The sequence below is a fragment of the Engystomops pustulosus genome, chromosome 4 (genome assembly GCF_040894005.1).
Source record: "Engystomops pustulosus chromosome 4, aEngPut4.maternal, whole genome shotgun sequence".
NCBI lineage: Eukaryota > Metazoa > Chordata > Amphibia > Anura > Leptodactylidae > Engystomops > Engystomops pustulosus.
In genome coordinates this window covers 80797297-80813186 of record NC_092414.1, presented here as the reverse complement: position 1 = coordinate 80813186, position 15890 = coordinate 80797297, and the positions used below count along the sequence as shown (strand labels likewise).

At 38.3% G+C, this 15890-nt stretch overlaps 1 protein-coding gene across 3 annotated transcripts in view; it reads right to left on the bottom strand.

Moving 5' to 3' along the window:
* Positions 1-15890, bottom strand: part of PTPRQ (protein tyrosine phosphatase receptor type Q) — a 212927-nt gene that overhangs the window by 105925 nt on the left and 91112 nt on the right. For all 3 annotated transcript variants that reach the window (XM_072146492.1, XM_072146491.1, XM_072146490.1), the window contains 8 exons: positions 14624-14725; positions 11361-11481; positions 9395-9555; positions 7386-7531; positions 4793-4961; positions 2797-3072; positions 1205-1356; positions 337-478 (listed from right to left, as the gene is read on the bottom strand). In XM_072146492.1, the coding sequence (XP_072002593.1) occupies positions 337-478; positions 1205-1356; positions 2797-3072; positions 4793-4961; positions 7386-7531; positions 9395-9555; positions 11361-11481; positions 14624-14725 (1269 nt within the window). The remainder of the gene's footprint in view (positions 1-336; positions 479-1204; positions 1357-2796; positions 3073-4792; positions 4962-7385; positions 7532-9394; positions 9556-11360; positions 11482-14623; positions 14726-15890) is intronic.

Sequence of the window (15890 nt, the reverse complement as noted above, 5' to 3'; positions counted from 1 at the left end):
TCCAGAATATAGAAGGACTTCAATGTGACTATGTCAGTCCCACATAACAAGAAGCTTGTGGGCCTAAATAGGTTCCATTTAACATCGCAACACAAGGTCCCCTTGTATCATATTTTCCTTACAGTAGGCTTCAAAGTCCCTATTGAATGACAGACCACAATGTGGCATGAAGGATCCACCCAACAGCAAGATAGATAAGAGTAGCAGAATAGTGAATCTATTTTTAAAATGGGAGGTTCTAATCAATGAAATTTTTTGAATTTACAAAAATTTACTGTCAATTGAGTAATGAATCATTTTTCAATAAATGGAAATATACATAAATATTTTCCTTACCTGATTCTTCAGTGGTGAAATTCACAATGTTGCTGAACTTGTCTCCATTACCAACTTTTGTGAATGCAGACATACTAACTAAATATGTCTTGAAGGGTTCCAAATATGTCAGCATTCCCTCTGTTTGATCGCCAGATATATTCTGTTATTCAAAACATTCATAAAGCTGCATTAGTCATAGTAATGTTATTAGTATTACTTAAACTGCCAGAATATAAGTCATTATGCTAGCTTGAGATGTACATACAGGTATCTTAAAAGTGCCAATACACCTTAAAAATAGTTGTCCAAGGTCCAGAATGAATTTTAACATACCCTTTTATTCTCCCTGGTTATAAAGAAATTCAAATACATTAACTGTAAAAAGCTATATATGACTCTCTAAATGTTAAGATAACCATGACTTCAGATCATGCAAAGCCTGTTATTTTGTTTAACACTGAAAGAAGATATTAAAGACTACATCTTACGCTGACTCTCTCTGCTGATCCTATCCAAGCCTATCTATGTGCCATTGCACGCCCCGGTTCTAAATGACTCAGTATTTTAAGGTGTCCTATGGTGAGCAGGTGTCTGAGCAAAAAACTTCATAGTTTCCTATTAACCCTTTGGTTTGCTCTACTTTTAGTTAGTCCACCCTAGATTGTATACTCATATTCATTCATTCACTAAACAAGTCTGCCTGATTTTTTGGTGGCACTCATCTGTGTTTCACAAACAGTCTGGGTTACTACTACAGAGGTAGCAGTAGGTGGTTACCCCTAACTGAAGTTAAAAGGGTGAAAACCAGAAGACCCCCAGGACCTTAGGAATAGTTCCAAGCCAAATGGCACAGTGTGTTTACATCCGCTTCTTACTTTGTTCTTACCTGGTAAAATACAGATTGAGTGCTGTTTTCCACAATTTTAAAGCTGTATGTGTGCACAATGCCATTAGGTTTTGGACTCGGGTCCCACTGTAACCAAGCAGAAGTATCACTTGCATTGATAAATGTCAAGTTCTGAGGTGGCTCGGAGGGCTCTGCAATAAAAATATTGTTTAGTATTATTATCACTATAGCTTGACCCCAAAATTGACACACAACAGCATTAACATAACTGTAGAGGTACCACCTACTACTGTTGTCTACGCTTTAAGCAGCTTCTACATAGCCATCGATCAAAGAAGACAAATTTGTATATAATGGTGGTTAAGGCTGAGGGATCCACACTGTGAATTTGTGCACCCCACTAGAGATCTTACCAAATTTTCCATAATCTCTAATTAATTCACAGAGAATGGAGCTGCCTGGTTATCACTTGCTTAGAACACTTGATCTGTGCGGTTGTAGGGTGGTGGATCACCACCAATATTATTTTTAGGGACTATTCTATGGATATAATAAAATATAATTTTAGGTGGGTAAACTCCTTTTTGCTTTTTGTCTTGCACAGTTAACTCAGTAAGAAAACAAAGCTAAACATTTTTTAAGACAGGAACATATAAAATTATATACATATAATAAAGAATCATCTAAAAAGGCAGGGTGTACCATATACCCCAACATATTGTATAAAATGTAAGTATATGCCACAGAACAATGCCTAGAAGCGGCAGAAAAGTTCATGAAATTAAAGCCTGGGCAAAAAATACTTGAGATGCCAGAAATTAGGATAGTTGTATCAATAAATATCTGCTGAGGCTTTATAAAAGATGACTAACAACGAAGAAAGCAAATAGGCAATGATTTTACTCATCAGAACATCAATAACCTATAGTATATTCTAATGTAGTAGTAGTTATAGACAGCAGAGGGCCCTTTATAGTTTGGGCAGCCCCATTGTTATTCCATATCTTACTAAAATCTCAATAACTCAATACCTCAAGTAGGAAGCAGTTTTAGGGTTACAACAGGGCTACTAGAGTAGGATCCTGTGCTGCTGCAAAACTTGCACCAATGATATGGCCACTACTTCCTCTAAGGCTTTTGAAGTACATTTTGAGGATAAGGTAGGAACAAGTGCCTTGGTTGTGATTCAAGGCTTCCAGATGCATATTAGAAATTTTTGGGAAATAGTCATGCAGTCTATACCATTATGAGAACCTTGGTTTCTTCAGTCTGCATTAACCAGATAAAGATAGTCATCTGTACTATATGTGTAGATGATCATTTTCAAGATACAGCAGTAAAAGCATTTTTCTTCTACAATGACTTCCAGTCAGGAAGTACAGGATAAAATAAGGAAATGCCACCGCTGTAAGTAGAGATCTTGTAGCATAACTAAAACTGTCAGAGCACTGAAATTTTAGCACAAGAGAGGAATATATCATGTACAGTTGTGACCTTGTTAGAGGAATGCCATAATTCAAGTAGACACATAAGAAAAAAGTTGAAGACAGTGAAACTAGAAACATGTAGAGGATTAAGGATCATTTTTCTGATTATTTCAATTTTGCACAAACATGTAATCTAACTAGTACCTGCTTCATCTGTGTGAAAGGCAAGATGATTTGAAGGACCAGTCCCTTTCACCGTACTGGCAGCAACAAATACAACAAACTGGGTAAAAGGTAGAAGATCCTCCAAAATTTTTGAAACTTGAGAGGTAAATAAAGGGTAATTTCCTTGTGGTCCATAAATCTGTAAGTTGTAACCGATTATAAAACCATTTGGATGTTCTGGAGGATCCCATGATAACAACACTGCGGTGGATGTTAGGTTTTTGCACCCCTTGATTATAGGCCCAGAGTCTGGGACTAGAAGTGAAAAAAAAATATTTTTTATTTACCTTGAACACATAAACAGATATACAGCATGAATAGATATAATGGGGGCATTTATGTGTTTGGCACTAGGTGTTTTTTGGCGCAATGATTTTAGCGGTATTTTGCACTGTGATTTTATTTTGTGGCACATGTCTTTAATATATTTAGCACACCATCTGAAATTACAAACCACATTTATATAGGGGTTTAGAAGTTGGAAGACTTGCTTTTAGTTGGTGTTGTTATGTTGGAATACAAAGTTGCACCTAAATTAAGCAACATAAAGCCTGCATGAGTGTCAGAAAAATGTTTTTTTTGTGGCGCAGACACTGAAAGGATTCGATGCCAGAAAAGACACGTATGACAAACAGTGAATGCCTGACAATAACCCCCTAAAAAGGGGTTTAGAGGCCTCATCTTAGTCTATCAATGGATAATTGGTTGGGGTATGACCCACTCTAGCATGAAAATTAGCCTAGCCATGAGGTCTGCTCACTAGCCATGAGGTCTGGTCTTTTAAGCTCAACAACATACAATGAGCTAAACTGTAATTCTTGCCCTTCTATTATCTAAAACACCCCAGTAACAGGGAATAGACTGCACCATACACTGCTGGCATTTAGGATAGGCTTTAAATGTAAAATCTTGGAAACTCTCTAAACTGGGAATGTCTAATCATAAGTCACCATACGCAGTTCCCTTTAAAATCAGCATTTCTCAAGAATATCCCCTCAGACAAAGCTTAGGTCAAAAATAATAGCTGTAGATCAACTGCATTATACTGTTTCTCCACCTGAAGAAAGTGGATAGAGTCTTAGAAAGTCAAGTTGGTAAGTGAGCCATGCTATATAGCCATGCTATATAGTATAAGAGTACCCTAAATTATCTGTCGTGCTGACAATGGAGAAGTAGAAAAGCTTTTCTACTTCTCCATTGTCAGCACGACAGATAATTTGGGGTACTCTTATACTATATAGCATGCTCACTTACCAACTTTCTAAGACTCTATCCACTTTAATTTTGACTTCCATGAGAGAGGATTATGTTGGAAATATTCCCCAATTTACAGCTCAAATAGAATACTGTAACTCATATCGTTGTACCGGCATAAAGCAATTCTCAGGAACCTGTAGCTTAATTTAGCAAATGCTGCAGGAGCTTTTAAAATACATTTAATGGTGGGAATTTATAAATTTGGGTCTGTAACCTGACTGATTGCCGAAAGAAAAAACAGGCGCAAAAGCAATAATAACTTCCCCCATTGTGTTCACAAAATCAGATGTAAGCAGAGCCTTTTGTTGTATTGACAGATATGGCATTGAGGAAAATGGAAAATATAGATATTATACTTAGTACAAGTTAAACCACCACTTCTCTCTATTTTTTGGATTGAGTTGCATTTCCCACAAGTCAGTCAAAGCTTTAAAAGTTAGGACTAATTATGTTTTGTGGTTAACTGAGATTGTTGATAGGAAGCTGCATTATAAAATAATCGATTCTCTGCGACTTTCATGTTTTGTAGATTCAGGCGATTCACTCCAAACTGCCTTGTTAGGAAAACCTAACACAGAAAACAACTTATCCAATTTTGTACAACGGTTGGAATAAGCGCGAAAAAGGTGTAAGCCTCTTAACAAGGAAAAAAATAGAGAAATAAGAAAGAATAACATGATATTATCACTGAGTGCCATAACCCATAGCTTTTACATACCATCTTCCTCTGTGTTGACCTCAATAACCTCACTGGTTTGATTACCATCTCCATAGATTGTACTCGCAGTAATCCAGAATTCATAGTGGCTGAATTTTGCCAGATCATAGATTGTCGACGATAAATCATTGCCATCGGATGAAATAGAAATATCACCAGAAGTGAGATTCTGAGAAAGACCAAATATATAATTCATGGGAGAAAATAGCCTTAGAGTCCACCCTTCTTCCCTCCTTATTAATAAAATAACTAGCCCCATTTCATATAATGTATCTACAAGATTATAAAATCTGTTTTTCACACAGTGAATAAAAAGTAAGACTTCACTGTGTTCTACAAAAAAGACCAATATTACTGTCAATTAGAGATAAACAAAGCCATTCATAGAGTTGGTACAAATTTGGAGATTTCCAAGCACAAAATTGAAACTGAATATTTTCTGACTTTCTACATGAATCATGTATATATAATAGTAATAGAAGTCTAACTGATCCATTAAAATGTCCATTGATTTCAATGGACTTTTGATGTTTTACTTTATTATCCCAAGTCTTTAAGATTTCCATTGCTATGGTTTTAGTGAAAAGCGAAAATTAAATAATTCATAAAAAAATTACAAAATGATATTAGACCTTTTAATTTAAAAAAAAACCCTGCTTTTTAGAGGATTAGAGAAGTTAAATACCAATTTTTAGGACAATAAAAGAAACATTGGTTTGAACCAAAATGATTTAGACCTGAATCGAATCTCGCTAGAATTTTTACAAAGCTTAAGCAAAGCTAATTTTAATTAATTCCTTCATCTCTTCTGCCAATCAGCTAAATTGTGAGCTTAATGGAAGCTCAGTTGTTAATTCCATGGTTTTAGAATACTGGGTTCCTTGTTCAAGTCTGACTAGAAAAAAAAAAAACATTTTAAGGAAGATCTCCATGCTGTTGCATGGATTTACTTTCCCTTGTTTTATTAGGTGAATTTGTTTCCTATGATACTGTATGTGCTACGTTATAGACAATAAGTACATAAAGAATACATTTTATAAACCCAGGGTATTCCAATAAATGCCATCCTTATACAGAAACATGTTGCTTCCTTGCACATGTGAGATCTAGTAGTGAGCATCCTGTGAAGACAAGCTTGCCTGAGATGAACATTCATTAGCATGTTCCTTTTATCCTCTTCAGCATTTGGTGCTTACTTCTGTTGTCGAATGACCTTCATCCTGAATGAACTGCTATTTACACACATTTAATGAACTGACTTTGTTACTGTGGTTGCAACATGTTGTCACTTTTCTAAAGAGCAAACTGGAAAGGATGTGTTCCTCAACATACTGCGGTGGGACCAGATGGTCTTCCTCACAGAATAGCTTTATTTCCCCCTTCAACATTTGTTTATCACCAAATACAGAAGGTGCAGTCCTTTCCAAAGCACTCTCTGACATTATCAAGTTAGAGAAACATAGCCAAAGTTTTTGAAATAGCTTTCATAGAAACTATTGTGTTTTTATATAAGTGGCCCCACTGAATGATTCTCCGGGTGTTGAAAAATGGCTGAGTGTGTAGTCCCCTACAAGTTAGAGGGTGGGTGACCACTGCTCTAGTAAAATGTCAACATGTCTACTATCATGTCTTATAGATCAGTTTAAAGGATTACCAAAAGGGATGTCCTATTCCCTTGGGCATGAACAAAAATACATGAATCCTATACAGTGCAATAGGGTAAAGGATTAAGGGATTTTAATAACTGTGTGCTAGAAACTTGCTTAGTTTTGTGTTGTCTCTCACAGGAAGAAGTAAAGAATGGGGATTTATCAGAACTCTGATGGGTCTCATAATATAGTACTTAAGATCAAAATTTACCACTCACGGTGTGCTCAACCAATATGTAACAAGTATCGCACAAAATTAACAAATAAAAAAGTAATGTTTTAGCTCACTCACTACTCATCCCTTCTCACTTCCCATCCCTGTCTAAATATAACATACATAAAAAAACATTTGTGAATTACACAACATTGAACTATGTTAGCTAGACCTTGGCCTTTAACTGAATATTTCAAACATTACATGATGTTTGTTGAAACAAATAATATTATAATAATATGTAAGAGTATTATATATATAACATTTTTCAGAATTTGAAAGCAACTACTAATCTAATTGAATTTAAGAATACAGGGAGTATAAATCTATTCAACTAGCATTTGCTCAGTGGTGGATTACAATATAGGTAGTTCGGGCGGTAGCCCGCTGCCCAAGTCTTCGTGGTGGCCCATGGCCATCCAAACCAACCTCCAAATTTTATTCTGAGAAGGACCTTCAACCATGAACTCCTTATACACCTATTCCTGTTCTCAAAACACATGTATACAAGAGCCATTTCAGGAACTTTAAAGGTCCTCCAAAGGTCTTGAAACCATAGATTTGATATGATGTGTCCTTTCTGAAAAGGCAAAAAGGATGCATCATATGTAGGAAGTGAATTCCAGACTTGTACTGCCTATACTTGTAGGGCCCGTGACAGTCTTAATCCGCCCCTGCATATGCTCCTATCTCATAGCAAGATGTAAATGTTATAATATCATTTTCTTACCCTGATATAGGTATTTGTAGTATTCTTAAAGTATAATGTATAATATAATATAACACCGTTTGGCTTATTGGGTGGATTCCAGAAAATCTTAATAGATGTAGATGTGAGATTTCTATAGGACACATTCTTTGGTGGATCACTTGGAACTGCAAAATAAGAAGTAATAACCGTAATTCACCAAAACGGATTACATTATAGTTATAAAATCATTATAAAGGTATTCACTCTCCAACCTTGAAACTTGCTTACTTATAATCTATAGAGATTATTTTAGTTTTTTTTTTTCATAATCTTTCATCTTTATCATGTTATATTGTTATATCTGTAGCAGTAGAAATCAGAAAAATGCCTGGGAAATAGATCATATAAATGAAACAAAATAAAAACTGTTGGGAAAGTTATAGAGCTGACTTGTTTAAGAATATTAAAATAAAAATATTTCATTAGATATGTGAGCAAACTGCATTCAATGTCCCAACTGCCATCATTTTTTCTTTAATTATATATATTATTTAGTTGTTTCATGGTCATCTTTTATATTTTATCCTTGTTTTGGAGTTATTTTAGGTGGTTCTGTAATCAATTTAAAAACTGTAATATAGGTAAAGAACTGCTATACCAAAATCTCTTTAATTTTTAAATAATATACTCCAAAAATAACCATTTGATTGTATATGACACATTAAATCAAAACAGACAAATACCAATGAGGAAGGAAACATGTTTTGGAACTTAAAAGTGTAACTAAACTTTCAGCTATTTCAGCTATTTCAAAGCAATATTACTGATGATAATAAAATTACTGAAAATTACTGAAATAAAATTAAGAAATTTGTTCATGCGTCCTTCATTTTCCCCTGCCTTTCTTCCTACAGTTTCTGTAAATCAGCCTCCCGTTTATATAAGCCATTGACAACTAGTGATAAAGAAACCGGTTAAGGTGCCTAATGACTTTTTACAGACATTCCCTGGATAGTCTAATCTTCTTATATAGTAGAATCATTAAAGGGGTATTCCGGGAATATAAACGTCTGACACAAAAACCCATGATGATATAAATAAATGAATACAACAATACTCAATGTCATTAGTCACAAAACGGAGCTTAAATAGTTTGATTTTATAATTTACAAAATTTATAGCCTCGCTAAAGTAGGTGGAGTTATCACCAAGATGGCTGCCACTGAAAAAAACAAGTCCCATGATCCTTTAGTTCTCAGTAACTCCTCCTCCCTCTTATGCTCTGCTCCCAGTGATGATGTAACAGGTTTTCTTGCTCTGTTACCATAGTAATGAGTTGTAACTGCCATTACCACAACACTGACCATACTGGATGCACTGCAACCAACCGACTACAGCCAAACGTTGTGGTGATCACATGACCTGCCCAGGCAGGTGCAGGACATGTGATGTGGACATGTGACCAGTGGCCATCTTCTGTGCTGCGACGGACCGCGCGGAGGAAATTAACGGACTGATTAAAGGGCCAGTAGCATTTTAATTCTCCATCACAGTCTATGTCACCAGCATTTTCTGCTAAGGGGAGCAAAATTTTGAATAACAACTAATTACACATTAGCTTATATTTTGAGTATCAATTTGCATATGAATTATGCTGATTCCTGGAATACCCCTTTAAGGGAATGTTCTCTAGATATAGAAAGAGTTAATTACTAGCCTTCTTATGTATCTGAGATGAATGGACTTGAGAAGGCTTTTAGATACACAGCACACACAGAAAAAGATTGACAATCAGGTACAGAGAAGCTAGATTTCTTAATGAAGTATATTACAAAAATTGCTATTATTGCCTGCTCTATTAATTTCAGAAATAAAAGAGAGACAACTTCAAGAGGCACAGCCCTTAAAAACCCAGTGCTCAATGTGAACAACAACCTAGTTCCTGGAAAAGCTCTGTTTGGAGATCTTGATGGTAAATAAGAACTCAGCAGCCTTGCCCCTGCAATTACATACTATTACATACTATAGAGCATATGCATACTATGTACCTCCTTCTAGGGTCTTAAATCTCAATATATCACTTCTGACATTTCCATCTCCAAATCTAGTACTGGATGTGACATATGCATTGTATTCATGATTGCTTTCAAAATCCTTAAAGTCCACTGAGGTATCTTCAATGTCAATATTTTTGTTTGATGTCTCATCCCTAGGATACAAAACAGGAAAAGAAATATGAGAAATTTAGATGAAAATGAAAAAAGTTGGGAAAAGAAGTAAATTTGAAAAAAAAGAAAGTTTTGTAAAAAAAAAAAGTGAATTACGGGATGGGTACAAATTTGTTTGTTTTTGTCACTATTTGCCCATTTTTAGCAGGTATGAAGAGCATCTAAAAATATAAGCTTAACAAAGAGAGATGTTAACAAATCTTTCAAGTAGTGCACTGTTTGTTAAGCACCAAATAATGGTATGTAGTATCCCAGCCATGAATCTGCTTAAAGAACATAAATTAATAGGACAGACAAATATCAAATGTATCTCAGAATTAGACAGCACACAGTTATGCTCCATTCCAGCCACACTGCAAGAGATAGGGCTGGTACTATTCCTGCACTGATTTCCGTTTCAGCCGCACAGCTCCCTATGGGGAGGGGTGAGCAGTGTACCCCCTCTTTCTCCGCCCAGCTTGCAGCTCATGGGTGCTTACATGGGCATGTGAATGAGGCATTAGACTAGAAGTCTTATTCTGCGTCAGAGTTATCAAACTATTAGATGCTGGATGATATATCTGGCGTAGTATAATCTTTATAGTCATACTTTGTACCCCCTATTAGTTGGCTCAGTTTATGTTTAGGAAAATTAGCATAATTAGTCATTTTTCCTCAAATATCAATTTAATCATGATATTGGGGCACATTTACTTACCCGTCCTGTGCGATTGTCCGACCGGAATGCACATCTGTCATGATTCACTAAGATCTTGCGCCCGATATCCTGCTTGTGTCGCTTCCCCGCTCAGGTCCGCCGGAGTTCACCTTCTGCTTCCTGGTGCATGTAAGTGCATTGTCTTCCGACACAAATTGAATGTTAAATCCTGCGCTAAGTCCAAATCAGTCGGATTGTGCGCCCCTTGCCCCCCAAGATTTCTGTTGCATGAAAGCCAATGCAGCTGTGTCACAATCCGATCGAGTGCGACACAATCCCCAGTTAATAACCTGTCACAGCGGCGCAAATCCCGAAAAGTTTGAAAATCCGTCTAAAGTGCAATCCGCAGACCCTTAGTAAATAAGCTCCATTGTGTTCAAGTCGGCGCTATTGCTGGTGACAGGTTGTATTCCTGAGCTGAACGTCACAAGAAAATGGCATTAAGGACTATTACTTATCCAGGTTTGTGACCCCAGTTTTCAGCATTGGAACACATGACCTATATATGGTAAATAAAAGTTACTCTGAGCTCTTTAGTCTTTTTCTTCTGAGACATGTGAGACTGCCGTCCTAATGATTACTTTTATATGCACATTTTTACATTTGTGTTTGTGAGTATATTTTATATGGAATAAACCGTGACTATCCAAAACTACCCTATCAATGTGTAAATCTTTTCCAGTGACCCGCCACAATTTGTAGTGGGAACGGAGGAGGAGAAAACATAGCGGTGGTGTCTGAATAGTGGCTTATTCTTATCGGAGGATCTTTTATATTGTGTGAACAAATTTGAATGACTTTTGCTATTGGAGGTGAAAGAAACTGGTGGAATCATACATAAAGACAAAAAAGACTAAAGAGCTCCGGTCAGAATAACTTTTATATGTCTAAATGTATGGACTTTGGGATAGGTCCTTGGCTGTTTGTAGCTCTTTAAAACCATAAAAATGAATTAATTTCTACATATGGTAAGCTGGCTTTGTTTATACACTTTTTGCCACCTATAGCACGTGCTTCAGATTACATTGGACAATAGGCTGCACAAATATACACAAAATGGGACAAATAACAGCATATGTTTTCTCTTACCAGATATACAGTGTGTAGAAAAGTATAATTCCATTTGGCTCCAGAGGTGGAAGCCAAGATAACTTCACCATTGTACTTGATGATTGGTTTACAGCAAGAAAGCGAGGAGGGGTAGATGGTGCTGTAAGAACAATATGTAGGGTATTTTCACAAATGTAAACTAACACGCTTGGCTCAAACCATCCAATAATAGGAAACTTTAAAATCCATGAACAGGTATTTGAAGTCTATCAGCTCCAATAAGACTGTGTTACTTTCTTGGCTACAAAAATGAAGGACAATTTTTCATGGTAGTATTAACACATCTGTTTCTGTGATTCAATGGAAAGTACGATTTCATGAGAACACAGATCACTAGACATACCAGAGCCCTTTGCTTAATATATTCTACAAATTCTGAGCTGTTATATTTTTTTGTTCCAATAAAAGGAAAATCTGTTTTATAGGTGTGAATGCATGTAAAAATAAAGTAATTTGCAACACAACTCCACTGGGGGAAGAAAGCTGGAAATAATTATTTCAAGCTTCAAGAGGTGGGAAAATTCCTGCTGGGCATAACATCGAGAGATCATAAAAATATGGGATTGCATGCCGGGCTTAAACCATTCCACGCTACCCAACATATAACACACTCTGACGCCACATTATTAAAACAGAAAATATTACATTCATATCGTGTACAACATGGAAGGACATGCATGTAGATTGGAAGTTAAGTTATGAAACATACTAGGGTCAACTTTTCCAAAGAATTTTCAGGCCAACATTATTAAGGTATCTACCATAAGTGTGTTATTCACATTTCTTGGAACTTAATTCCAGAGCAGTTTGGCTACATTTTGGATATTGAAATATATGTTTTATTTATATTACATTTTATGCTGGCCAAACAAATTAGGCATAAATCTGAATTATTGATTATTTTGGTGGCTGACCACCTTTTTTGCCTGAGATTAGTCACTTTAAGTGGCTGGAGGGTGAGCATTAATTAATATGATCTTATCTTGGGCTCTATAGCATCTAGAACCATGGTTCTGGTGTCATTGTAAATATGAGAATCAAATCTTTCAAAATCATTAACTGTGTACTTTAGAATCAGATGTCTGAAATGACACTCTGCCTCCAGCTTCTAAAAGTGACTCATCTCAGGCAATGCATTTTCTCAGTTCATTTGCATATTATTTTCTTTGGTAAATGATTTTGTTTTTACATAAAAAAGAATGCTGGAAAGGATACTTCCGTCTAAGAAATGATTAAGTCTATTTTTGTTTCATCTAACTGCCTTGGATTTGGGCTACTTTCAAGAATGTTCTTGCGGTGACCATGTCAGCTTTCTCCCTTTACCTCTACAATTTCTGAACTTCACAAGGTCAGGGGTTTCAGGTCTCTACCTCTTGGGATAGTCCTGCTGTAGGTGACAGCTTATGCAAGTGCAGTCAAGAGATATTGTTACAAAGCACGGTTAGGGTAGAAAGTGAACAATCATAATCAATGAAACAGACCAAAAGTTAGGGCCAGCTGCATAGGTCGAAAGTCAGGAGTATCCTGCATCTTTTAAGAAACACACCAGGATAGGAACATGATTCAGAGTCGTAGAACAACTGAGATCGAGAACATAGAAGACAATCAGCAAGACTGTAAACAAGATGCCATCACAGATCACTAGAACACAGGTAACCTTCATGCTTAGGTACCTGCCTACGGCAAATGGAGTTTTTCATCCCCAGGGCTTTTTGCACATATGGTGACACTCTGTACTGGGCACAATAACCCTGATCAGTGCTGAAGGGGCCCACTCGGGCACATTAAAAAAAAATTGGGCAACCAGATCAATTGTACCAGTGTCGCTGGTACAAATGATCACCTTCCGGTTTGTCTAGTTTACTGCCTCTATGCTGCGCTGGTCGGAAGAACAGCATAAAGGCAGAATCCAAAACTCACCTTTCCTTGTTCCCCCCGAAGTGGTGTTCCGTACTGTACGTGACAGTTCTGAAGCCGGCGCACATCATGATATCATCAGATCGCGTGTGTCCGCTCCAGAGCTAGCGCTTACAGCTGGCGCAAGCCGAAGAAAGAAGGCGGCCGCAGGTGCTGCTCTGGGGGAGCAAGGTTAGGGTTTTTTTTTTCCCAGAGTGGGAGGGGGGCAGTGTGGCTACGGGGGGAGGGGCAGTGTGCCTTATGGGTGGGGGGGGGGGCAGTGTGGCTACAGGGGCTGGGCAGTGTCCCTTATGGGTGGGGGGAACAGTGTGGCTACAGGGGGAGGGGCAGTGTGCCTTATGGGTGGGGGGGGGGCAGTGTGGCTACAGGGGGAGGGGCAGTGTGCCTTTTGGGTGGGGGGGAAGTGTGGCTTCAAAAGGAGTGGCAGTGTGCCTTATGGGTGGGGGGGCAGTGTGGCTATAGGGGGAGGGGCAGTGTGCCTTATGGGTGGGGGGGGGCACAGTGTGGCTACAGGGGCTGGGCAGTGTCCCTTATGGGTGGGGGGAACAGTGTGACTACAGGGGGAGGGGCAGTGTGCCTTATGGGTGGGGGGGGCAGTGTTGCTACAGGGGGAGGGTCACTGTGTCTTATGGGTGGGTGGAACAGTGTGGCTACGGGGGGAGGGGCAGTGTGCCTTATGGATGGGGGGGACAGTGTGCCTTATGAATGGGGGGGGGCAGTGTGGCTATGGAGGGCAGTATTCCTCATGGGTGGGGGGGCAGTGTGTCTTATGGGTGGAGGGGGAGGGTGGATAAGTAGCAATATTGTGGTTATGGGGGGAGGGGGCAGTATGGCTATGTAGGGGGGGACAGTGTGGCTTATGGAATGTGGGTTATGGGGTAAAGTGTGGCTACATAGGGGTTAACTGTGGTTTATGGATTGTGGTTTATGGGGGGACAGTGTGGCTATGTAGGGGGAGGCAGTGTGGCTTATGGAATGTGGCTTATGGGGGGACAGTGTGACTACGTATTGGGGGATAGTGTGGTTACGTATGGGGGGACAGTGTGGCTAATGGAATGTGGCTTGTAGGTGGACAGTAAGGCTACGTAGGGGAGATAGTGTGGCTATGGGGGTGGGACAGTCTGGTTACTGCGGGTTGGGGGGGCTACTGTCTTGCTACTGTCTTGCTACTGGGGGAGGTCCACTAAGGCTCTGTCGCCCAGTGGCCTACTTAAACCTGGAGCCGGCCTGACGCTGATACATGCTGCAGAAGGTAAATGACCCATAGCCAAATGGGAGTTATACATTTGCAAAGTATAATATATGTAGTTAAATATATACAATACCATCCTCCTCAGTAGTGATGTAGATAGCGTCACTTTGTACACCAGTCCCTCTAATTGTACTAGCAGAGACTTTCAGTATATAACTTGTATGTTTTCGTAAACCTTTACAAAAAGATAAAAATGGAGGTTACCATTTATGGTGTACAACATTTTTTCCAATATGTGGCCTATTCTGGCACAGGTTTATTCTCTCCTAACTTTGCCATTCCATACAACCATTCTCCATTATTCTTAATGGAAATTGAAAGCCAAACTGGAATATTCACTCTGAGCATTGAAGGTTATAGACCAATGATACCCTTCTTTTAGTTTTTAATACTGTACATTGTTTATATGATTGAAAAAAGAAGGCTTTAAGGCTGAAACCAGTTAAATGCTGATGATGTTGGAATGTGACCATGGAGCCCAGAGATCTGTTGCAGCGATCATGTGAATGATGTATGTGACATCATCCCTTCAGAAACAGCAGAGACTGTAGAATCAGGGCAAAAGTGCAAAATATGTTGCTATTTTTTCTGCCATTTTTAAACAATTCTATATAATATAACCATCAATGTTATTTAGCCCTTCTTGAAGCTCTCTGCTGTCCCTGTTGTGACCAGCGCCTGAGGCAGGCTATTCCACAGATTGGCAGTTCTCATAGTAAAAAAGCCCTGTCATCTCTAGTGATCAATCCTTGTTTTCTCAAGTCGGACACAGTACACCCTTGTCTTTTGATTTGATTTAATCTGGAAGAACTTTTCACCATATTTTTTGTATGGATCATTCATATATTTATATAAATTAATCATGTCCCCTCGTAGTCGTCTCTTTTCCAGACTAAATAAATCTAGTTGTTTCAATCTTTCCTCATAACTGAGTCCCTCCATACCCCTTATCATTTTTGTGGCTCTTCATTGAACCCTCTGCAGCTCCAGGGCATCCTTTTCATGGACCGGTGCCCAGAACTGGACAGCATATTCCAGGTAAGGCCGAACCAATGACTTTTACAGTGGTAATATTACATTGCTATCCCGGGAGTCCATACCACTTGTGATACATGACAAAATCCTGCTGTCTTTAGAGGTAGCTGATTGACATTGCTGTTATTTAATTTATGATCTACTAGTATGCCCAGGTCCTTATCAACAAGGGACTCTCCAAGATTTACTCTCCCAAGGACATATGTTGCCTGTGGATTATCAACCCCCACAAACTACAGGTTGTTCTATAACTAATCTATGAGGACCTCTCCCAGTACTCATATGATCATTCATCAATTGCACAA